General features: G+C 39.9%; 1 protein-coding gene across 1 annotated transcript in view; it reads right to left on the bottom strand.

Moving 5' to 3' along the window:
- Positions 1–9984: 9984 nt before the first annotated feature.
- The window catches only part of LOC134540170 (reticulon-4-interacting protein 1 homolog, mitochondrial), a 93886-nt gene continuing 77122 nt past the window's right edge, over positions 9985–26748 (bottom strand). Inside the window, exons 5-6 of the mRNA XM_063382724.1 lie at positions 23551–23839; positions 9985–15173 (exon numbers count right to left, since the gene is read on the bottom strand). Coding sequence (XP_063238794.1) covers positions 15021–15173; positions 23551–23839 — 442 coding nt within the window. The 3' untranslated portion in view covers positions 9985–15020. The remainder of the gene's footprint in view (positions 15174–23550; positions 23840–26748) is intronic.

Genomic DNA, 26748 nt, shown 5'->3' with positions numbered 1-26748 from the left:
CACAGTTACGTACACATTCGTCTTTGCATGCGCACACGATGAGGGAAAGTAGTTCTTGTGGAGCAGTGGGACTTGCTGTTGCATGAGGTCTCAGGTGTTCCCCGATCTTCTTCCACCCCCACTCAAGTGGATTCTTCCTCTCATTGAGCCACTGCTGCACCTGGTGGTAAACTCTGAATGAATGCTGCCTGGAAGCTGCTTAAGTGAGGGAAGTGCAGCCAACTTGAACAACGAATGTACAGGCTGTTTTGTAATTGCCTGCAAGTAACACTGGTAGCGAAGAAAATCTAGATCTTCAGTGTTCTTTGCTCCAAAAATGGCAAGAAAGAAATGCTTCCCAGCATCAGCCACTGCACTTGGCTCAGCTTTGGGGTCGCTGAAGACAAGAAGCTTCGTGCTAGCCTGAACTTTCCTAAATGCTGCAATTTTCCCCTCTGGTAGATAGCTGAGACAGTGTCACATCCTGTGAAAGTATATACTGCGAAGAGAACATCTTTCATCTCCCCAATGCCTCGCTGTATGTTAGAAATGGAGTACACTTTTTCCTGTTGATTGCCTTTCTTCGGTACTGATGTCGACCGGGGCTACGCCCTCCCTAAGCCCGATGTGCCTGCCTTACGCCGTTGCCAACCCCCTCCTCCCACCCCCACCCACTATTTCAAACCTCCCATCCCGTGTGCAGGTGTGCAGGTGTGCAGGTGTGCAGAGGTGTGTGTGTGTGTGTGTGTGTGTGTGTGTGTGCAGAGGTGTGTGTGTGTGTGTGTGTGCGCGCGCGTGTGTGTGTGTGTGTGTGTGTGCGTGTGTGTGTGTGTGTGTGTGTGTGCGTGAGGCTGCCAAGAAGAGGCGAGAGTAGAGTCTGTGCCACGACCCCTTTTGTTTTCTTATTTAATCTTAAGGTTTACGTAATTGCTACATGTCTTTTCTTTAAATAATATTCCCCAAGGATTATGTTTGCAGTGCTAGGTGGTAAGGACGGCGCAGCGCCCCACACGGCAGGCAATGGAACTACCCGCAACCCAGTTTGAACCATAATCCTAATTAAAATAATTAATACTTAACATCATAATTAAAGGAAGCCTTGGTATAATTTTATTATAAAAATTTTAGTGCGTTTGTTTTAGTTAAATATGTAGTAATAAATAACAGGAGAGACTAACTGTAAATCCAGCGCTTTCCGGCCGCCATGCTGCCCTGGCCTCTTCAGTCGCTTCCGTTTGTCAACCGGGGTAGGACGCTTGGTGAGCACCTCGCAACTTCGCTTTTTACATTCAACTGATCTCTTAGCATCCGCCGGACATTTTATAGTTTCTAAAACCTTTTTGTATCTGCGAGGCCTAATACGGGTGGCCGACTTGTTTCAATAAATATTTAAGTTCATTTCGAACGTTTAAACATGAAACCGCGTCTTAGACTCACGAGGCCAGGCCACGATGTGACCTGGTCAGCCTGTAAACCGATTCTTTCCCGCCGTTGGCGTTATTCACAGTTTTAATGTGGTAATGTAGACGTAGCGCAACTGGAGACTTGTTTGTAACGTTACCGCAAAAAAAGAAGTGCGACGAGCCTGTGAGTATTTAGTCGAGTGACCACGTGTTCCTGCTCCTGAACCACGAGGTGTGTGGGATGCCTTAAGAACCCACTGGCGCAGTATCGTTTGCTAAGGGAACCGGGCCTAGCCCTACACGGGTCACGTCACGCCCTGAAGGGAGTCTCCGCCGGGTCCACGTGCCCATATCACGTGGTGGCGCCCACTCCGACATCCCATTCGTTACGTTCCCTTAAGTCCCTAGTACGACAGTACCACCATTTTCAATTTGAAATCGGGGGGCACGTGGACAGTCAACAAGACTAACAAGTCTGTGTCGTCGCCAACTACGGAAGCTCCAAGTCCTTTCTCTGCTTCATCAATCGCTGTAAGAACTATAATCATTAAGTCAGCATCACCCGGTGCTTGATGTACTGTGCAACAAGTTCTTTGCAAGTGCACTGTGAGGAGAGAAATTAGTCCCATTTTGTTCTTAGCATTAGATAGAAATTCACTTTGACCGAGATTTACATGAATTTAATTTTCTACTTTCACTTCAACATGAGTGTTTGTCCGTGATCTGCGCAAGTGTTCTTCATCTTTTGTGTTTCCTTTCTCATATCCATCAAAAACAACAGTACCTTGTCCATAATGATTAATAATATAACTGGTGTATTGCTCACAAATCTGCCTGTACGTGGCTGGGCGTCGCCAGACAACGCAATGAAAGAGGTGGCCCCCATCAATGATGTAGGGAACTTCAAATGAATCTGAGGTTATCGAAGATTCATTTTCTTCTGACACCAAAACAGACACCATTGAAGATTTTCTTCCCTTCCTCATTAGACCAGATTCGTCGACGAGGGATGGAAGATAAGCACTTAATTCCAATTGGAATATTTCTGCTAGCCTCTCATACAGTGGCATCTCGTCAGGGCAAGCAAGGCAAGCAGTGCTTGCCCAGGCAGTTTCCAGACATTGCATTTTTTAAATAAATATTTTATTCAGAATAGTATTTAACTTTGGCTCGTGCCGTTAGGTGTATGTATTTTTTACACTATCTACTTGGGACCCAGTACTGTGCGCTGTGCGCTATAAGAAAAAAACTCGTTGACACACAAAACATGCTGTTTTAGAAGCGTTGCTAGGTTTAGAAGCGCTGGTAGGACCGCTTTCAGCAGGAAGGCTGCCGCAGTAGTTTCCTTTCGGAAGGGGGGGTGGCATGGTAAAAAGGTTCAGGGAGGGGATTCGCTGTAAAAACACGTGGTAGAAGCTACGAAGGTAGCGCTTTCTTGCCGAACTGAAGCGAACATGGCCGAAGCAGACGGTGGAATTCTACCACCGACTGCTTCGGCTATGTCCGCCACAGTTCGGCAGGGCAGGTGGCGAGGTCGCGTTTCAGTCGGCGGTCGTCTCTCGGGGTGCGCGCATCTCTCCCATGGGCTGTTGGCTGGCAGTGCGTGGGGAATTTGTGGGCGTACGCGTCCCGCGGTTGGCGGATACGGGATCCCAGCTCGAGAGTTGCAATCTCGCTGGGGTGACTGTGAATAACCAATAGCAGTCCGCGGACCAATGGCCGGCCTGTAGTCGTTATTACGGCTATCGGGGTGAAAGGTAGCCTGAATGCAGCTCGGCGCGTGGCAGAAAGCAGTTCCGTCGGCGAAGGCACCGCAGGGGTGCTCGATGTGCCCTAGATGCGAAGTGTAGACGAACTGCAGGCTGGAAATTGCGGAGCTGTGAACTGCCGCGCGCGCAACGGAACTGAACAGCATCGTAACTCTGAAGGAAGAGATGGCGGCGCCTTTAAGTTGGGGCCCTGTTGGAGCCAGTGGTAGCCTGGGCGGCGCGACCTTCAACCGTCCCGGGATTTTGGGAGGACAAGAAGGTCCGACTCGCAAGATACTTAATTCGCCTGAACGACTTACCCCCACCCTGGCTTGAAAGGTTGTTGGCTGTTAACTGGAAGAAGGAAGATGAAGATGGCGCAATGTCAGGCTGCCTTTCGCCCCGTACGCCCGCAGTTCGAGCCGGTTTACTGGCTCGTCTGCCCACATCTGGTTTAACTGTGGCTGCCTGGGCAGCTGGGCTGGGCTGACGAGTGATGTCGCCCGCCCCTGGGGGCGCATGCGCGCCTGGTTAATAATAACCCAGGAGTACCCAACATTTAAATGCGGGCCGCAAGGCCCATCACCCAACTCCAGCATGGTTGATTTTTCAGCCCCTCCAACTCTTCTTACCTGGACCCTTCTTCCCTCTTGTCCAGTAGTTACCTGCTTGCTTAATGCATGTTAATTGATCCCCACATGACTCGGCCCAGGGTTTTCCCTGTGTCTATGCAGGTTTTACCTGGGTCACATTAGCTAGCTTTTAAGCTAGGTGACCAATGGGGCGTCAGTCATGGCGCCAATCGCAGCCATGGCTGGCCAGTAAACCCCAATAGCACACAATGCACGCACCCTTGTCCCACATGATTAAAAACCCGCATGGTAGAGTGTATAGGCTTCGGCCTGAGACACACTTAGGTCTCCCCCTTAACCTGGACCCTCCCCTTACACACTTAGAATAATTTAGGCTAGGAAAAAAAATTGTGGCGTTTAAGTAATGATTGACGTGCCAGTTTCTTGGTACACGTACCAGTTAACAGAGTTTCTGATCACGTATGAAGATAATTTCTTTTGTGTTGGTACGAAAAATACCAATATTTAATTTTTACTATTCTAGTACATTTTTATGAGGTTCTTCTCTTTATTTTAAGTACTTACTTTGCCATGTGTTGTCTGTTTATATATTTTGTACCAGATATTGATGATACTACACTCCCACTTAGTATATAAGTAATGTAGAGTAGCTATTTTACTATCAGAATAATGTAAGTCAAACATTATTTTTTAAAAATAATTTATTTAAAAAAAAAAGGTTAATTTTTCTACCTGTGGAATAGTCAATGTTCAGTTAAGAAAACTTCTTAAATAGCACCATGTTGTACCTTGAAATCCATATTTTCCCGGGGGAGGGCCCCCGGACCCCCCCCCCCCCCCCCCCCCATCTAGTTTTGATGTGAACAGAGTTGTTGCTTCCCCTCATGTAAACCTCACGCCTCGCTACTGCTCTCATAACTCCTTACTGTGCACACCATCCAATGTAAAAGAGTATTAGGGTTCACACATACAGTGTCGTCGTTAATTGTTACTGAATTAGTGATAGAGGCTAGAGACTTCACAGCTAACTTTCTATTCAAATGTATTTCACTGAATGTTTTTCCCTCGATATCTTTAAGGCTAGTACTCCAATTTCAAATGCTTTATCACAGTTCACATTTTGATTTGCTACAACCCCTTTTGATAAAGAAGATAGTTCAGGGGTTTTTGAAAATGGGTTGTGTTCCTTAAGCCAAGAAATGAAAGTTTGCAAGTCTTTAGTATTTCTTTTCTGCCTTGCCTCTCGTAGCTCTATGCAGGGCCGCTGAGAGAATTTGTGGGCCCCTGGGCAGCTGGGGTAGTAGGCCCCCTTCCTTTTTTTTTTTTTTTTTTTCATACCACTACTACGTAGGCCTATACCATAGATATATATGGTATCGTAAAATTGCATCCTTCATTTGAACATACATAACGATTTCCTAGTTACGCAAAAAAAAAGAGAGCATTTGCATGTATTATCTCAGTGCACTTTTACATTGTTAATCCCATCAAAATACAAATAATAATTAATTTTGATGTATATATTGCTAAAAAAAAAAAAAAAAAAAAAAAAAAAAAAAAAAAAAATCTTAAATGGTAATCAGAAATTGCATTATTATATGAGTGTTTAAAATACATAAGTATAATAAATTTTTCTGAATGTAAATATTATTAAAATTAATGTAAAGTAATAATCAATTTTATTACTTCGAAAACATCAAACACACTGAATCACCTTGATTACATTGAAAAATTTGTAATACATATTAATTATTTATAACGTTCCAGGGACGTTGGGACGTTTTCATTAGTTGGGGGGGGGGGGGGGTGAACAGAGGTATCACACTTACCTCAGTCATAGAGTGGGTGGTCGGGGGGCCCTCCCCCGGAAAAATTTGGAATTTTAGATGCAAAATTGTGCTATTTAATGAGTTTCCGAACCAAAATATTAAATATACCATTCCAAGAATTTGATGACGTAGTATGTATTAAATACCACTCTGACAGTAGATGTAGTACAATTTAAATAAAATACCATATAGGAATTTGCAATCATTTTACAGTATATTGACAATCATAAATTTGATTTTCTAATCAATGTGATCACCAATGCAACGTTTGTAACTACTGGTTGAGAAAAATACTACTACGACCAAACATTTATTCTGGGAAAAGGAGGGGGGCGAAATGCTACTCTCGCCCCCCCCCCCATGCATAACAGCACGGGGGCGACTTGCCCCTCGCCCCTGCTGCCCCCCCTGTTCCGACGTACCTGTAACGATCCCATTTCTGCTACTACTAAAGTATTTTGGTGTGAACTGAATGTTACAAGTACCTACTGCTCGGTTAGGTTATTGGTTAATCACTGTAGTTTTAGGAACACACAAAACAATTTTATATATATATATATACCGGAGGCAGAGGAATCACAGCGACAACTATTGGAACTTGGATTAACTCCGTGCCAACCTGTTGTCGGATAGTCGAAGCAATGGAAGAATTTGCGGGAGTGCGCAGTCTCTCTTCAGAGCAGCACATAGAGCCAGGGCTGCCGAGAGGGGGGGGCAAAAGGGGCAAATGCCCAGGGGCCCGGTAGCCTTAGGGGCCCGGGCGCCCGGCTGGGAAGTGGAAAATAAATGGCTGGAAAAACATTTTCCCCCTGCTATTAAAACATTTTGTACTATATATATATATTACAAAATGTTTTAATAGCAGGGGGAAAATGTTTTTCCAGCCATTTATTTTCCACTTCCCAGCCGGGCGCCCGGGCCCCTAAGGCTACCGGGCCCCTGGGCATTTGCCCCTTTTGCCCCCCCCTCTCGGCAGCCCTGGCTCTATGTGCTGCTCTGAAGAGAGACTGCGCACTCCCGCAAATTCTTCCATTGCTTCGACTATCCGACAACAGGTTGGCACGGAGTTAATCCAAGTTCCAATAGTTGTCGCTGTGATTCCTCTGCCTCCGGTCAGGCCACCAATCGCATCAAAACCTGTTCAATGGTCATGTCACTCCACACTCCAGACCAAAACTTCTCAGTGCGTTGGAATGTAACCACGGTTAACGAACAAATTGTGTTCTCCAGAGTTCATTAAGGTATGAAGTTCCAGTGAGTTTTGTAGGTAAACATGCGCAGATTTAGCATAGTTGATGTGACCAGATGCATGGAAAATAGGGAGCATTTGGTGGACACAGTAAAGGTGGAGGAGGAAGTCCCCGCTCCTATCTGCTCTAATAAACATTCAAACTAGCTCAAACATTTCTATGAACTGAATCCACAGTTTTTGTGTTCGCCCTGATTCTTTCGATTGTTGACGATGCTTTTCCAAACTTTCCACAAAGTTTTTCACTGCAGCTGATTGCATAATATCTTCAGCAGTTGCATTACCATGCTTAAAAGATGAATAGATGATATTCAACTCATCTTTACCAACACTAATAAATGCTTCATTTGTCTTCAAAAATAGAGTAATGAGTGCCTCTTCGACTAGGAAGAGAGTACGAACGACCCTAGAGTAAGCTTTTCCATTCATCATTTGTTAAACACTGTTTTTGCCATAGACTGTACTGAACAACTCTTCCAAGCCACTTCCTGCCATGATGATGAATCCAATCGCTGACAAAAACAACATTAAAAGGTGGAAACCACCAAGTCGAATGAAGAGTGACTTTAAAGGGCTGTCATCAGGTGCTGCAGCTACCATTTCACGAGCTTTAGCATACAAAGGCTGATCGAATGTCACTATCGTAGTGCTTTGCCCATTGTTGGCACCTTTTTCGGCAGCTTGAAGAAGAGCCGTGTATATTGTTGATGGGTTTGATGGAGCCAAATTGATGAATGGGAGAGGGACCACCGCGGATGTTTGGTACTCTTTCGTTGCATACAGTATTTCCATGCAACCACACCAACCAGGTTTACATTCTTCTGGGCCTTCCAACCAGGTACCACTCAACCATCACAAATTCGGTGTTCGGTCATTTCCAGATGATAGTTGTTTTATTTGCAGGGAAGCCGTGTTTGTAGCAACTATTTTGGAATATCCAGATGTACTTGGGGCACTGTATGTTACCGTGGCAAAGAAGCCTTGGTTTTCAACAGCATGAGCAGTAACATTAATTCGAGGAACATTTTCTGCGACCTGAAGAGCAGATTTAGGTGTCACGCAAGCAATTCCACCCATGACATGAAAAGTGTTATGGCCATCCAGAGTGTACACATTGTAGTCTGCATTATCGAAAACAAATTGCACATATCCTTTCTCAATTCTTGTGCTCTCTTGGGAAGTGACCGATTATTCATATTTCAAAACTTCCTTGTAAGGTACACAAACACCAACATTGCACAGGACATCAATTAAGACCCTTGAACCAAACTTTCTGTGTAATAACCCACCCGTCCCAAGTTGGACAGGGGACAAAAATGATCTTGGACGGACAACACTTATTATACTGTGACATATTGTAGTAGTTTTCCTGTCAATAATTTGCTTCATCCTTTTAATTTTCTCGGTTGTTTGTCTTTTAGAAGTAGGCTGGATTATTTCAGATATCAGGACCTTAAGCACTTCAGGTACCAATTCAGCTCCTCCAGTAGCAATGTCACCAATTGTTGGACATTGTTGCGAACAATCGTAACTTATGGACTTGATCTCACGGCAAATAATAGCAGCCGCAGTTTTGATTACTCTTAGTTCCTCTTGAGCTTCGTTTTCCAAGTTTCGATTTTTATACCAGTTGTCTGATAAAATATTAGAAGTTGATCCGGAAAAACAAATAACACTTTTTTTTCCTGGTAATACTGCAAAATGCAAACTGTTACCGTTGTGCTGGATCAGTTTTCTTTTCAAATGAATGTCAGTGTATGGCTCAGTTACTGGATTCAGTTGAAGGAACATAGTTTGTAATTCTTGAAAAGCATACTGACATTCATCATTTTCCTCCAAGTAATTACACAACTTGTCGAAAGCATGCTCTCTGTTGGCATCAGCGCTTGACCCACCTTTGGTATTTGCTGCTCCTTTTTCGGGATGTGATGATCCTGGTTTCTGGAATCTCTGGTAGCAGTACCAGTGGTATCTCCCATCAGAACTGACGAGGTCTATGACCTGAGAGAGCCTCACACTTACTTCATCTCCCCACTTGTCGTGTCTGTTATTTGCTTCAGTTCGAATGCTTTCAATAACTTCAAGTTTCTGTACTAAACTCCACTTTTCCTGGGCTGGATTCCTACACTTAGATACATCCACACACTTTCGGCCACAAAGAAAACATAAGGTTTTAAAATCAAAGGACTGACGGGGTATTTTTGCTGGAGGAGCCGCTTCATGTTTGGGTGGGTTTGGATGTAATATATAAGTTTGCCGACACTTACCGTGCACTTGGAGTGAGGAATCATGTATAAACTTTTCTTTCACTCCATCCTTACGAATTTTACTGCACTGTATTATTTTGTCCACTGCCTTTCTGGTCAGAGGAATGAGTTCACCACCCTTGTCCCTACAAGGTTTCTACACACACTCTGCCATAATTTACACACTATCAAATGACTATCACATATAATATATAGTAGTTTAATAGTTCATACAGTTATCTAAACACGAACCATGAAAAAATAACAGTAGACGTTCACGAAGAATCATATTCACATTCGCACTCAACGGGTCTTCCACTGCGACTGAGAGGAAGAGACATAATGACGCCAGTTGTACTCGTGAGTTTGGGAAGTGAAAGGGAGGGTGGGAAGGCAATAAGTGAGACGCCAGGCGGTTGGCTGGCCCTCCCCCCTCCTCCAACCGGTGTAGTGTCCTTGTACCGGTAACCGTGCGTGTATTGAACCGATCCTTACAATGGGCACTTTTGATTTACTTCAGTTTACACAGTGATAATTTCATGTGTTTCCAACAAATCTGAAAATTTTTAAAAAATGGGCACTTTTACCCCCTTCATATCTCGAGAACCGTCTACTTTAACGTGATTATGTACAGAATAATTTTTGTTTGTAATTTAAAGTAGATTATTTTTGTATGGAATAATGTTTGCGCTAACCTGCATAGTTTTCGAGATATTTGCGAAAAACTGCAAAAAAACTACCATTTCACCCTCTTCCTACCCCTCCCTCCCTAACCCAATGCTCAAATTAGTGTAACTTTTTATTACACACTACGGGGAGTAGATAGAACAGTTAAGCGTTGGAGGGAAACTTTTCTTTTAATGTTAGGGTGTGCCGGAAATTAGGTTTTTCGACACTTTTTTAAAAATTTTATTATAATTTTAAATTATTTTTATAATTTTATTTTTCTTTATAATTTGGTTACAATTGGTTGATTTAATCTTTGTTAGGCTGGTGTACTCTACGTAGTTAAACTTTGTGCCAGTAGATTGAAGCACCTTTCTCAGAGACCTATCGGATCTTTTGCAAATCTAAGACTTCATTGGCAGCCCGTTTGACATTTCTCCCGCTTGCAGGCACATCCCAGGCCTGTAACATTACTTCACTTCATGACTAAAACTGCATACAACAGCTCTGGATGAGTTGTTACCATTTCTCAGAGACGAGCTGACCATAGCCTTTCCCATCACGAATACGTCTTAGGTTCTCTCCTTGATAGTCACGTCATGGACGCTCGTTCCCAGCGTCGTTGCATTTTTGCCCACCCCCTCCCCTCTCGGTTATAAGAATTTAGCCCAAGACCATTGACCGGTCATGAACCTCGCCAAGAGTTGACCGACTCCAAGGACGACTGGCATAAAAAAATGTGTGTACAAAGATGGACCACACACGACATCTAGCGGCGGACATAGTAACTTCTTCTCGTGTCACGAGCCCGTGGAGCTGACCCCCACGACATCTGGTGACAAACTTACTAACCTCCCAGCTACCTTCCCCTGTAGGATGCCAGAGTGCAGCTCCAGACTGCGCCATTAGCCCTAGGTTAAAGCAGGCGTCTTGGGCGAGTCGATTCTTTTTTATTTCAGACACCCCTCAACAGGTAGCGCTTAAGTCAGCCAGTGCTACCAACTTCGAGACATCAAAGTCAGAGTTTTTTATAAGTCCCACTCGGGGAACTTGGGAACCTTTCGGTCCGGACGTCCCAGTCTCCCCCCTCCACTTTAGATTGAACATTTACTTTTAATTATGAGACGCGGTTCTTCGCGAGACACTTCGCATCGCGACTGCAGACGGACCGTTTGTGATTATCGGCGGATCAACGCACTGCAAGACTTCCATCGGCCGCAACCGACGATGTAGTCGATTAAATAAGGGATGCTATTCCTGTAATCTTCTTTATGTAGTTTAGTCCGTCTGCACAGTAATAAACATAGTAGTTATTTTCTTTAAATAATTTCTTTTTGAAATGGTGGAAACGTCCACGCCCAGCAGCGTATTCGCGGGCTCCAGATCCGGACTGGCGACGCATCGGAAAATAGAAGCCAATTTCCCTGTCTGGTGAGTTACGATCCGCGGCATCCCCAACCCTCCCCTTAACTTTTGCGGGCATTTTCTGCCCAGTTTACTGTCTGTGTACAAGTTCTGATCAGTTTTGATTCGGACTGTTCCAGACAGGGTCCGAGAGCCGGACACCGAATTGGCATTTTCACCACCCTTCCTCAACAACACACAGGTGCCCTGGCATCATGTTCCCGATTGATCTCCGGGAAACGAAGCCCCGACCTCCAGTGCTACTGTATGTTTTAACCTTTTCTGAACTTTCTTAAACTACGCCGTCAGACAAAGTTCATCAGATAAACATCATTTCTGGACTTTAAGAATATATACTGGGATGGTTTAAACATATTTGTATTTTTTTATTGGTTTATGTATTTTTTTTAATGAAACCTTTTTATAATTTAATTTAGGGCCGGCCCATATTTTTTTTCTTTCTGAATATACCTGAGATCTGTTTAAGTACGTAATTGATATTGTATGTTAATATTTGTGTTAATATCTGTTATAAGATTCCTAAGTATGGAGTAATTATATTCAGACGGAACCACACCTTGTTTCTGTTCATTTCTAACATCATTGTGAAACCTTAAAGATTCACCCAGCACAAGGGTTTGCCCATTTTTAGGGCAAATTGCACTGTAATATATATGTGGAGGCCAAAACAAAAAGGTTTAAATAAACTGACAATTGAACTTAAAAATCAGTTACAGCAATAATATGCGATGGACATCCCTGGGACTACATCCATCCCTGGCCATGACCTAATTCAGACTGATGTCACATGTTTGTCACTCCTCATCCAGAGGCGAGCTGAGACATCAACAGAATTTGTACTTGAATAAAAAAATTTGTCACACAAGTCTCTCCTTGTAAATTACGTAGCAGTTAGTTTTCAACAGAAACTCGGATCCAGATGGTAGCCATGTCCCCAGCGGGTTTAACCACAAACTGTGCCGGGCTACCGGCGGCTGGGACCCGGCCTTTGAATGCTGCCCACAGCAGTACATCATGTGCTAACACATTTTACACACGTTAGTAATTTGCCGTACATAGATGGGTCAAGCTCTGTTTCATAAGTCGTAATTTATCATTGATTCTAACCACCACAAATATTTATGGAACTAATACATTTGAAAATAACTTATATTGACTATAAATTCGGTATTAAGTCAAACAATTATAGATAAAATTAAAGAATATTTAACTACTTATTAGCATAGCAAAATTAAACAAGAAACAAGAAATGCAGAGGAAATGTTTATGCACACTTTAAGCAAAATAAAAATAAAACATTGTTAAAGATCAAAGTACATTTTATCTTAAAGACCACCTACAGAGACAGTAATTATGTGTACCATACTTTAAAGTTAGCACACAGCATGCAATAAATATCTTATGAAACAATTTGTCACAAAACACAATTTCATACAAGTACTTGCTTACATAGAAATTTCAAATATACACTAGAACCCCGATTCTATGTATGCTCAAGGTTCCACGGATTGCATTTGTAAAAACTGTTTCCTTCATAAAATCGAGGTGGCCCGAGGAAAAATAATAATTGTTTTTGTTACTTTTTCAACCAAATATATTTGGTATTATTTGTGTATATTTGGTCTTAATAAATAAAATACAAATAAATATTAAAGACTATTAATGCAACAAAAAAAACCTCCGGCCGCAGCGTGTGTACGTGGAACGCATGCTGACCCTCCCCGCCAGCCCACTGCCACGTGGACAGTCGGCCGCCCTCCTCTGCTCTGTGGCCGCACCTTGAACATGTTGTGCTACCATCTCTCCCGTAGAAAACATTAAAAAATATCTACTGTACGTTACAGCGTATCGTGTGGTGTAATCGTGCCCACCTTTCACACACACTGTTATTCTACAATCGTGTGAATAGTGACTTCTTCCAGTTGTGTACAGCATGTGGAGTACTAATACTAATAACTGTTCATATTTATATAAGCCGAACCATTTTACACATTTCACACAAAAATTAAACATTTTCAGCCTTCTTCCCCCCCCCCCCCCCCAAACAAGCATATTTTGCCACTAGTGATATAACCCCCCGCCCACCTTTTTTTATTAATTCTGCCCAAAGACATGCCAGTATCTAATCTTTACAAAGGAGAGGTGGAAAAGGGGTGTAAAGAGCAACAGAAATACTACTGGTTAGAAAATACTTGTCCAGGGCCTGTGTGATAAGCTGGAAAAATTTCCTGCCTTGCATTTATACACGCTTCCCCTTATCAGCTTTATAAGCTCACAGTTAACAATACACTGCGATGTAATGATACACACATTCATTTAAAAAGTGTGAGAAACTCATGAATATTTGAAAGACATTGGGAACGAACTTAGTTAAAAAACTGCTCTCCGTGCTAATGAACTTATGCCATTTTTAAGTACTGTTTTACTGGCAAACCTGAACCTCTCTCCAGCAAATAAGAATGTGACATGTCAAGATAATTGCCTGTGATTAGCCAAAGAGGAATGGGGGGAGGAAGTCGCTATTCAATTCATTATTTTTCCAATGCTGTTGGATTGCAGAGGGTAAGGTGAGTATAGTTCATTTGTGGTAAAACAAATATTTTTATATCACTGCTAAATTTTTTCATCCAAGAAATTTTGAAGTTTGTGATTTTCCTGCAGAAATACTGCTGTGTAACTAATAAACTAAGTGTACCTATTCCACGTATTTTCTTTTTAAATTTAATGTCTGATGCCATAATAACTTAAAAAGTATTTAATAATGGCAACTGCTACAACAAGAATACATGTCTCACACACAGGCTGTTTAATGTAAAATTTAACAACAAAAAAATATTAGCAAACACTACCGTACCTTTTTTTAAATTTTCATGCAGCCTTAAGAAAACTGTGGCTAGCAATTTTATGTTTACATTAACCATGCACTGATATTTCCACAAACATCTGGAGGTGCCGACAGCACTCTGACACACACTTATGAGTGAAAGACATGGCTAACTCCTCTAGACTGCTGCAGCTACGCTGATAACAGAGCTCACATCTCTGCGACAAGCTTACCTATGTATGAATAAATATATAAAGTTCTCTTCTGCCAATGCTTGCACTCCTGCACACGTTTCAATTTAAATTACCTAATTATGTAGTAACCCTAATCACGGGTAATCCCAATCAGATATTTATTACTGTGAGAAGCAGGGGTTCACAAAGAGACGAGAGGGGAAGAAAATATTTGCTTTTTTATCAACAATGATCTAATATCAATTAATATAAATAAAAAGGCCTCAAGTTAATCATACTCATCATGAACTATAAAAAACTCAAATGTCATAAAAGTGAAATCAATGAATTAGGATTAAAAGCTATATGCAAGCTATAAAACTAGGCTTTAAAGAACATGTCAGTATTCTGCTAGATAATGACTGGTGATGCTCATGATTATAAACAATAAAAGTTTAATTGTATAGTGAGTTCTCTTGAATAAGCCATGAAATATTAATACAGTTAAATCTACCATCAGCAACTGTCTTATGAAATATTTAATGAAAAAACAGAAATTTTGCAGATAGTCATGGAGGAGAATATGGAGCTGCCAACATGGTCAGCTTGGAACACTGAAGTGAGACACCATGTTGCTATACAAGCTGGATGTCGCGAAGAACTGCGGGTGGTTCAACACCGAATCTGAACAGGCGACAGACAATATTCGCAAACTCCATCAGCAGTCGAAGATCTAGTCTGAAAACCAGGACACAGACCTAAATAAAGTTCAACAAAGCAAATCTATGTATCAGCGCACCACGGGGCCGGGTAACTGTGAGCGTGGACTCGAGAGAGCAGGGCTCTGGTGACTTGGACGAACTGCAGCAAGCGCCAAGCGCCGGCTCACTGCACGACTTCCACCCGCTCCTGAGCCTGCTGCTCCGCCGTGTCTCCCATTGCGACCACCACCTTGCCGCGCAGGTGTCCCTGCTTCACGCGCTCGTATGCCGCCGGCAGATCTTCAAACTTGAACACCTTCTCAACAAGGGGCATCACCTGTCACAATGACCGAGATACACTACCTACACTATGTTCAAGCTAGCAGTCACTTTACTGACAGGTACTTCAGCAAACATTCAAACTTTCACAGCTGAATCAGTAATTACTAATCCATTACAAGCTAGTCTGGTATTTAACCAAAAATAATTCAACTCTGAATACAAACCCACTCAAACTTTTTGATTATTAGTTTAATAAAAATACTTTATAGAGTAGAAATCACAATTCAAACAAAATAAATTAAAATTGATGATATTTAATAAATTCATACAATATTAAATTGAACTTTTCTGGTGCCACTTTAGTCAGTAGAAAGATTTACATGGCATTTTTTGAAACAGCAAGCTGCAATCAGAAAAAAATAATTGAGTTTTATGGCTATAGTTTAAAAGCCATTGGTCAGAAGCAAAGAACGCGTTGACGTATGGTAGTTTCCTGGGGAGGAGGGAGAGTGTGTGTGTGCCATGGCTAAAGGCCCCGAAGCACGATCAGTCGGAACTGCCATGTGTGCAAGGACGGTCGACTGACCAGTCGGAATGGATGGACTGACAAACTGATGGCTTCCCATCAAATCTGACTGTGAGCTCAAGAACCCTCAGTAAAACTTCCACATGTGGGACAGCGTCTCGCCAGTTCAAAAAATCAGTCCATCAACTGAGTGTCGTATCAGAAATCTTTGTTATATTCTTTGGTTGCTTTGCTATGTTTTTACTTTTTATAACTTAAAAAGCAACTGCAAATGCATTATCCAAAGTTTATTCCATATTCTACAATGAAACACATCCAAAAGCAACAGCAACCACAGGACTGATTGTGTGTGCGGAAGGCTGCAGTTCAGTCCAAATTGTTGGTTTGGACTGTTTGGTTCGAACCGAGCACTTGGACTGATGTGTCTGCAGAGGGCCTCAATTCAATCCCAACTGTCAATACGGACTAAGCAGTCTGAACTGGGAGCTGGACTGATCATGAGTGGGAGCTTTAACAGCCACAGTAATGAGAAGCACAAGGAAACGGAAGGAAATTTAACTCTCTTCACCTAATTCAAAATTGATATCCAGTTTCATCTGTCACCCCCCTCCCCCTTTTTATCCCTCGTCAAGGTTAAGGAAGCTGTAAACAACACGGATTAAAGTGGCGCATAAGTGAAAGTTTAAAGGCAAAGAATGTAGTTTTTCAATTATGCAGAGGTTCAAGAGGAAGTAATTACCAGTTTTTCATCGTCCGGGCCTGCGGCCCCTTTTAAGTCCGATATGCCACCGCCCAAACACCACCACCCACCATTCAAACCTCCCGCTTACGCGTGTGTGTGTGTGTGTGTGTTGGTCGCCCTGCAAGAGGGCGCTGTAGAGCCAGTGCGCCGCACCCCTAAATATAATTAAATGCATCATTGTAAATTGTTTTTATTGTTTCCCGAGTGTGACATGACGGCAGATCGGCCGGGAGGGTTTTTATGTACTTTTATTTAGAGTTGATGTATTTAAATATAAGGACGTTTCCGGACATTCACGAAGTACACCGACGGAAACCAAAGCCAGACACTATTTAAATATATTCCTTAATACTTGTAATTTTTATTATACTTTTTTAATATTCAGTAAATGTCACGTAAATTTTTAAGAACCTTGTTCATGTTACTTTAGTTCCCCGTGGCACGGAATTGAAAATACCATTAACTGCAATTGTTTCGGCGGGAGAACGCCATGTTAGGCTAGCAGAGCCATGAGCTCGCCCCAGTCTTCCGCCATCAACGACTGAGAGCAGACGTTTCAGCACTCCGGGGACCTCACCGCTTGTTCATCTCTGCATAGTAATTCTGTTCGTCTTTAATTCTCTTTAAATCTTTTTCGTTTAGTCCTCGGAGCTTCTCTCGGTCGGGGGACTGTTTTAATAATTACATTGTGACCATTACCAGTCTTTTTTCCTAAGCATTATACGTAAGTCGATGTGTGACCATGTGGTCACTTCACTTAAACCGATTCGTGCCGCGGGCGTTTGTTACAGTTTAAATTGTGTGTGTGTGTGTAATCGAAGTTGGCCAAATAAATAAGGGCATATAAATGTAAATGTCTATTCTTTTTTTTTAAATATGTGTGACCATCTCGAATGTGATGGCGTGTGGGACGCCTAAGAACCCACGGCGTAGGGAATAGCGTGCCCGACACTGAGAGCGGGCAGGTATTAGTACTAGGTTGGCTTCAGGGGGAAATTAAAATCACGTCTCACATGGGTGACGTCACGACCCTGGTAAAGAGTCTCTCATAGGTCCGTGTCCGTTGCACGGTGGCGCCCTTAAAATCCGAGCATTCACCGAAAACCCCCGCTTTATTAAAGATCAGAGGCCACGGCCCCGTATCAAGCTATCTAAAGTGACAAGTGATGCAGTTACAATGTAGAGTGTGTAGTTTTTCAACTATGCTGTTCGCATCGCTGTTTTTTTCATGCTTCCAATCTCAAGATAACCTGTTTGGTATTATGATACAATCCCAACTTTTAGTTTCAGCAGTTTACTAACATTTTGCATTTTTTTTTTTGGGTAAATAAAAAAGATCACGATTCTCAGTTGTCAAAGGCTTACAATGTTCGCTGAAGCACACGTCACAAGGAACAGAAGCAACTCAGGTTTATCTAAACACTTTTGAAATCAAGCATTAAAAAAAAACACTGCCCTTACACAAGGAATAAAAGAATATGTTCACACTTGTTCTCGCATACTCAATGTGGCAGCTTATCAAGCCGAGTAGTTCCTGGCCTTCAAGTCTCAAATAAAATACATATCTGTTTGAAATTGGTGGTGGCTAAAACTGGTTTATTTTTATTCATGTACATCATTATATCTAAAATAAGGATAAACATCATAGTAACACATTTATATTTTAACAACACAACAGTTTTGCCTTGCTCGACTCATGACAATACTATTTAGACATGTAGTCGTTATATACAGAAAGCAGAGCTTAATCAAAGCTCCCGAAAATTAAATTATATGATGGCATCAGTACACAAGGACTGCGTTTAAGCCTACGGTCCATACACTTATAAGCAGTTACAGCCAATGATTTGGCGACTTGATCCAGTCAAAAATACTGCTATACAGTTAATATTATAAAATTTACTTTTGTCTTTGTGAACATTAATTTGTGTTGTTTTTTGGTCTATGATATAAAGTTTTAAAATTTTAGTAAAAACATATTAACACACAGTAATGCTGGTTAAAAAAAGAGTATTTTAAAATGGAGAAAATAACTTTAATACAAAATGGATATCTTAATAATTTTTGCAAATTACTTTAGTCTGCTGGAAATTCAGCAGTCACATGTATTAAGAAAAATGCACTATGGTGTAAAATATAATGCTTTCAAACATTAATATTGGGAAACCTTAAATGCTAAAGTTAACTAGGACACAAAAATTTTTTAAATAAAAATTAGTAATGGTTTCCAACATTAACAGACAATGGCCTGGAAAGTGCTATGATGACCTAAGATATATGTAGATCAGAAGGAAAAAAGTGCCAACAAACCCCTATAGCTATAGTATGTTTCACATTCATTAACAGTTCAGTGTAAAGTTACTTCATTATTAAGGCTCTGTCTTAAACACCTAATTGGTTACTTCATTTTCTTGTCAATACTGTAATTAGAGGGCTTCTCCCATAAATTCATCATAATAGCTCTCTTGCATTTTAAGTTTCATCTCAAATTACCTCAACAGACATTTACAAAATGTTATCATTATGGTGAAGAGTCATGCAAGTTTTCATAATTATAACTCGAAAATAACATTAAGTAGTAAGAAATTTCGTGACCCCAACAACAAACGTAAGAGAGCTATCAGAATAAACCCGTCCCTCAAAGTAGATGCTTTTGTATTAATGCAGTTCTGAAGTAATGACGCCAATAAATTACGGCATGATTTGAAGTAGTGTGATCATAGATTCAAAGTAGCATTGTCCCTTTTATGTGAATTTTTAATTCCAAGCACACACAATGGCAATGGCACTTGTGTAGCATTAAATACAATGCAACGAATTAATAATGTGACAGATCAATAAACAATTTTTCGCTCTTTACTTTTAAGCTATTCGCTTCCTTCATTGCATATTTATTCATCTGCGACGCTGCCCATGTGTTCAGCCAACGTTTTTACACCATCTCACATGTCAGCAGTAGCTCTGGAGAGAAAAGCTCAATGCTTTCAGGGATAGTTTACCTCGTGCCTACTAGTATGTGCTAGTGGCAAATGCGCTATTAGCAAATCATGGCAGACACACATTTCGTAAACAACAGTGTCTGTAATTACGTTAACCAATATAATAATCTTTCCAATTATAGAAAATGTAAAATTTAAACTTATTTAATTTTTATTAGAACTTTAGAACTGAAATATATATCTCCTATATTAATGAAAATATTATTTTATAACTCAGAAATTTTGTTAGCACCTACTTAGAAATGCCATGCTCAAGCCTTATTATGTAAACAATGTGGTATGTGAATTTTTAAAAGTAAATGTTAGGTTGTTTAGTTTCAAAATGTTATTCAACATTTATTTAAATGTACTTCAAATGAATTTTGACGTATATTTGTACAGTCAATTAATGTTAACGAGATCAGAGTCTTGATTAATATGGTAGTCAGCAAGCACACTTACCTGACTGAAAAACAAATTATTTTGATTAGCATGCAATCTTATGGAAAAAACATATTTGTTTAGTGCTCTGTTTTCTTGGAACGAATTAGAACATTACTTTGAGGGGTGGGTGTACTCTTAACAGGAAAATCCATTAGTAAAAAGTCATGACAATAAAATTAAATAACCAATTCGGTGTATAAAACAGAGGCAAAAGAGCCAAAATTGGGAGGGTTTGTTTGAGGTACGTTGTACTAGGACTAGACATGTTGTAAGGATACGCCTTACGTTACTGCGTTAATTATTTCTGTACACTAACAGAATACACTATAACATGCCCCAAATTATGGTAACCAAATTATTCTGTAAATCATGAGCATACAATAATAACAAATATATAATGGGATTGGGCGCCTTGTGTTATGATCAATATAATCTACTGATAAATTAGTACCACAATAATATAAAAACATTTATTTTTAAAGAATACTCAACAAGAATAATATACATGAAATTCAAACAGACTTCTCGAATATGTCCAAAAGAAAATAAATTATGTCCAAATCTATGTTCACTTACGTTGGGCACATGTGTATTAATTTTTTTAAGTCTATTTATTATTTGCATCCAGCTAGTCAGACATGAGAGACTGACTCCTAGGACTACTGGACCTGTGTGCGACAGTTTGTAGATATAGTTCGTTGTATCTAATAAAATTAATGGTAACACATCAATCACTAATTACGTGCGTGATATTAATAGTGTTCACTAGGACGGAGCTATTGACTCACGGCGCAAATGTCTCTAAATGTTGGTGCAGGTAGCCATACCTGAGTCCGGAGTAACTGGTTCTCGTGTTTAACTACAATTTTGTAGTTATACACGATGCTGATCTGCTTCAAACGTCCAAATTCCTCACGGGAATTATCGCCGAAATCACGCCATATTCCCGGCATCAGAAGCACTTTTTTTCTTAATATTTTAAATTTCACATTGTCGGTATTAGCTGGCCAATCCAAACGTAGATGCTAGGCGTCATTATTACAAGCGACCAATTATAATGTCATTGTTTCGAACCACGGCAGAGTGTTGTTGATTTCATTCGTCGTCATGGCAACGTCCGAGGCCGCTGACGCTCGTAACCACGCCAAATAAAACACTGCCGAAAGTCCGGAAACGAAAAAAAAACAAAACAAATGAGCATCAAAAACAGTTGCAGTGAACCTGTAAATACCGTAGTATTACAATGTGCAAATGTTAAAATTTTTGAATATCAAAATAAATAGTTTTTTATTCGTATTTGATTCGCTTTTGATACTAAAACTTCGAAAAAACGAATATTTAGTTGTTTACAAATAGGCTGTGCAGAATCTCGAAAGTCTGGAAAAATTTTGGGATTACAAAAGATTTTCTTGTCAGGCAGGGACAAAATTTCCACAGGATGTTCGTAATGTTTTAGGGTCCTTTATTTTTTTTTCTAGTTATGGCCACGTAAATTTTGAGAAGACTATAGTAAAGCTGGATTTAACACAGTTTTTCAGAACCATTACCAACACCCATGTTAACAGCTAAAGTATTTTACGGAGAAGAGAGTCCGGCAGGTCTTTACAAATCAAAACACTGTGCTGTGTTTAAGTTGACAGTTTTTAGATCAGAGGGTAGAAACACATGATTAGTTTTGTTGCAGAAAGGGGCAGCGAAGAAAAAAAACTTGTATAGACCTCATGGAAAACATCTGGTCGCATACTCACAGCAAAGATTCAAAGCCTAACAACCTATGACAACATTTTTCTGGTGGAAAATACACAGTGAACGATGACCGATGTGCCACTATTCAGCATTTGCTGGGTATATGCTCAATATCATATTGTATTTTTGTTTTTAAAGGCAAACTGACGAGCTGTTAAATTTTTTTTTTATTAATTAGATTTACTAATATATTTGTTACGGTAGACAAAATAATATAACTGTTATTGTGGATTGTTTGTAATCTTTTGCTTTGTCATATATGAAATTTGTGATGTATTTCTGAACTTACAATATTGTAACAAAATAACAAACGGTAATTATTTAATGTATTTCTTTGTAAGGCATTATGCCATAGGTATATAGGAGCCGTAATAAACATCTTCTAGTTGTAGCTTCTGCTCTATCGCAAAATTATGGAGTAATTCAAGTGCATCGAACCACCTGAAAGGGTAAGTTATTTCACGATTCCTTTGAGAATCGTGTTACAAGTATTATTTTCATGATCCATTTATTATTTATGAACTTGCCATCTGTTGTTTAGCGGTGGGCGTCCTGGTGTGACCGAGCCGTGTCTGAAATGAATACCTGATTATCTACTAGGAGTGGATTTCCCTCCTCTCTCCTACGGCCTCAGGATGTGCACCAGATAAGATTTACTCTTGTGTTCTCCGCATGTAGCATGCATGCATTCATCGGACAATTAAATTTCTCTTTTGATCCATTAACCTGCCAAAATTAAAATTTGGATATAACATAAATGTTTAAATGCATTGTACTCTATAATTAATTATTTTCTTTATTTAAACTAGTTGGGGCCCCAGAGATAAACTTATGATCAATTACGTTATTTACTAATACTCAAGTCACATGTGTTAAGAGTTTATATTTATTATTGTAATTTGGTTTTGTAATTTATCATATTTATGAAAGAAAGAAAGTAAAGTGTAATATGGCTGCCCTCTGAAATATGTCTCATTAATTTTTTTTATTTATTCATACCTTCTAACCCTTAGAATTTCTTTACAGTATAAAATTAGTTTGATCATTAATACATATATACATTATCAAGCACCTATTGTTCTTAGGCAGCATTCAGTCGGCCCCCTTTGTGCTTAAATTTTTCCTTCCAGGATGACACATTGTTGAGCCCTTGTTCCTTGGGCTTCCTCTGCTCAACTTGCACCAAAGTTTTACCTAACCTAAGGCGTAAGGTATAGCGGTAGACCGAATACAGGCCCACACTCACACTCTTAGCATAGTGACAACTCAGGATCATCTTGTCAGGCATGGCCCAAAAAAAGTCACACTAACAACTGGGGAAAAACTTTTGACTCTTTACCAACCATACATACAATGGACAGAAAGAGGGAGGAACATTCTAAGCAGTTACAGTGTTCCTACAGTTTAGTTAAACAAGCCAAAAAATGTCATCCATAAATGTTAATATAAATAATGATTTATTTTTAAATAGTGAAAAACAAAAATGAGTAAGTTTTAAATATTTTTAAGACCTATATCATATCTAACTAGAGATTAAAACTGCTCACCATACATTCTTTTAAAACCCACCCTCTTGAAGTTCTTTACACATACTTAAATTGCCTTTCATATTCGATCTGCACTGTTTATTATTATTATAATTTTTTTTTTACAGATTCTATTTTGATTACCATTAAAAATAATTATTTATATTTTCCTTGGAAAATTTCAATGTTTCAACAAAATATTACCAATATAGTATTTGTAGCTGACTTTAACCTAACCAACCTTTCACTTTAGTTTTTATTTATCTAATCTCCCAGGAACCACTACACTAGACATTTATTTTTCTTTTAATATGTACATATTTGTACGTAATATGTGAAAAAAAATTTTTCGGTGGGATACTAATTCTTACTATTCGAATTCAATATTTGTATGCGAGAATAATTTGATAACAAAAAAAAAAAAAAAACTGGCACACGCCTAACTAAGTGCACGCGGGAGACTACGGCACCTTGCCCTCCTCCACGAGCCGGGAGAGCTCGCGCAACGCCGCGGGCACTGGCATGAAGAAGCCCCAGCGCACGGTGCTGCCGGCGCTGGTCGTCGCCAGCTGCACGTTGCGCAGCAGCAGCTCCGCCGCGCTCCTCGCCAGGCCCGGCGCCAGGCCGTGCGCGTCCACGTGGCGCAGCAGCGGCGAGCGCAGCGTCACGTACTTGGACAGGCTCCAGTCCCGGAGGCAGCCCGCGTAGCTCGGGGCCTCGCCCGCGCCCAGGCCCGCCGCGTCCAGGATCACGTCGTACCTGCGCGGCGTTCATCGACCAATCATACACTTGCACGGTAGACTACCTCCTTTCTCTGTCCGACAAAACATTTTTTACTGGTCTCATCAATCAAGACAAGTTTTTACATTTTTATCTCCAGGTCCATTAATTTTTTAAAAAACCTAAGATCTGCGTTATTTTTTTAAATTTTTTTATGAAATACGTTTATTTAAAAAGATGACTTTTACTGAACAAATTTGATAGTTAAAATGTTCCATGATACAAGTTTCATTTAAAACCAATTCATAATGCACTTTTCAATACGATTTGTAATAAGTATGTCTAACTTTTCGGAACAAATAAAATATAAATATGTTAAGTATTTCATTGTGTTTGAAAAAATATTCTACGGTCATATTGTAAAAATAAGCAACTAATAAAAACAGTGCAAGATTAGATAAAAAAAAACATTCTTCCAATTTCTTTTTTTTTTAAATTTTGATACAAACATAACACTAAATAAATTACCTTTCCCCCCAACTGATTTAAAATAATAGGTATTTGTTATTAAGAGTTAAGCTTTGGTTGAAAATGCTGATTAGTTTCATGATTTTAATTGCATTTTGGTGCTTTGTAGTGTATTAATTTGAATTTGGGTATTAAATTGTGTATTGTATTGACTTGCTTTTTGGGATTATTTTGGTTTTATCAGAATTCAACACAAAATTTTGTCCCTACTCATCAATTTATCTTGCAAGATAACATACACACCTATACCAAACTACAAATTCTTACCTACTGAAACATATTCAAATCAAACCTAATATGTCAAACTGGCAACTGAATATTTTCCTGCACAATATACATACAGTATGCACTGCCATCATTTCCACTCATGCTGTGCAACCAACGCTGCCTGTCTGTTATATAGAATCACAATATATCTTCAATCTTTTAAACAACACATTACTGATTGTGACCAGGTGAATGATCAACACTGATGGTGCTTCAAAACATTAAATTAATACACAGTTGATTCAATGACTGTTCTCTTACGAAACAGATGTGTTTTCAACTACACTTGAATTTGTGACTAAAATATAGACTGGTTTTAAGACATTAAAGGATCACACTACCGTTAAAAATTAATAATCCAGTTTGGTAACACTTTGATGATTTCCCTATGTTTTCCAGGTTTGAAGGCACCTTTAAAATCACCTGGGTTTTCCCTAATTTCCAGACATTCCCTGTGTGCGGGAACCATGCGTGTCATATTTTTGAAATTGGTGTCTGCCAAAAATTGCTTGATTTTTGTTTATACAGAAGAAAGAGATTTAGTATGTATGAATAAGAATGTGTTACGTAACTTGACTACATGTTGACAGTTCTGTAGGAAAGAAAAAGCTCAGCAGTTGTATTCAATCTCACTGAACAATACACACACTATGTGTGCATATCAGTGTTCAAAAACAGACAGCATGGTTTTGGCATGTTCGTGTTCGTGTTCTTGTTTGGTGTGTGTGTCTGTGTGTCTGTGTGTGTGAGTGCGTGCATGCGAGCGTGCGCGTGTGTGTCTGTATATTAGTGATGGGTCGAATCCCATTTTTCCCTAATCCGAATCTTGAATTCTAATCCCAAACAGTACCTCGAATCCACCCCTCGAATCCGAATCCAGATCTCAAGAGTTAGCTATAAAATAATTTATAAGTTAATAGAAAAAATTAAACATTATGCAGAATTATTTAACCCTTTAAATTTTTATTTAAAAAAACAAAGAATTTTGACACGGTCTGGATCAAGACTATTCTGTTTTGGTCACATATGTTTCCTTCAGTGCTGAACAAACGTTCAGAGAACACTGTCACAGGTGGTGAACACAAATATTTTTTGGACAGTTTATGTAGCCTGGGTGAACATGCAGACTGAGTTTTCCAGTATTCGAGGATGTTTATTTCTGGGTTAACTGTAGGATCACGTAAGAATCTGGTCACTTCATCAATTGCTGTAGAATCCGACTTGGTGGATTTAAGGCCTTCAGGCTGGCATTATCTGTGAGTACAGTGATTCATGTATCCACGGAAATTGGAAAACGAAATTCAACATCTGACGGAACAATATTTTGTAGTTACCAACTTGACATTTGTTAAAAGTCCCAAATGAAGATAAACGCTTTCCTGAAATATTTAATGGCAACTGAAAGGTGCCATCTTGGCTTTAATTGTATAATTTATTAATTTTTGTCATACATTATTTCATTGTTATTACTACATGTGCGACCGTAACTTGTGATGAAAGTTGGCATTATTGTTGTATTACTAAGTAACAGATTTCTTGGTAAAGTTATTTAAAAAAAAACAATATTCATATTACTAGTCTAGATCCTAAATGTGCTTTATTTTATTTTTTAGCATATTCTGAGAATACATATGTGATTTATGCCTTATTTAATGCCAATGTAGCGACAATGCATCCATGTTCATGAATATAAAGTAAGTTTTCCAAATCAGTACATGCTTCATAATTTTTTTATATAATAACGAATTAAAAGTACAATACAGTAAAACCTCGTTAATCTGTGATGCGCTAATCGGGAATCGGATAATCCGGGACAATTTAAAAGAGCAGAAAAAAAAGAGAAGTAAAAATTGTCAGCGCTTAAAATTAACGTCACGCAGGCTGGCGGCCGGCAAACACTGCAAGCCATCGCGTGGGCCGCCAAACTCTGCAATGCTGTTAGTACTGACCCTTTATGTCGCCCTCCTTTCAGTTGTCACATTTGTCACTCTTTAAACTTGAGGGGGATGTCCTGACTTCTGCTTCCCGTCTCCCTTTGTTTGAATGTCGTTTCACGTGCTGCTGTGTTACTTACCACCCGCCGCACCGCAGGCGCCTGGCGAGTGACGTGTCTGGCTGGCATACGGCTGTACAAAGGGTGCGGGGGTGGGGGG

Source organism: Bacillus rossius, chromosome 1 (genome assembly GCF_032445375.1).
Source record: "Bacillus rossius redtenbacheri isolate Brsri chromosome 1, Brsri_v3, whole genome shotgun sequence".
NCBI classification, from domain to species: Eukaryota; Metazoa; Arthropoda; class Insecta; order Phasmatodea; family Bacillidae; genus Bacillus; species Bacillus rossius.
Note: the sequence above shows the minus strand (reverse complement) of the source record. Positions and strands in the feature narration are given on the sequence as shown.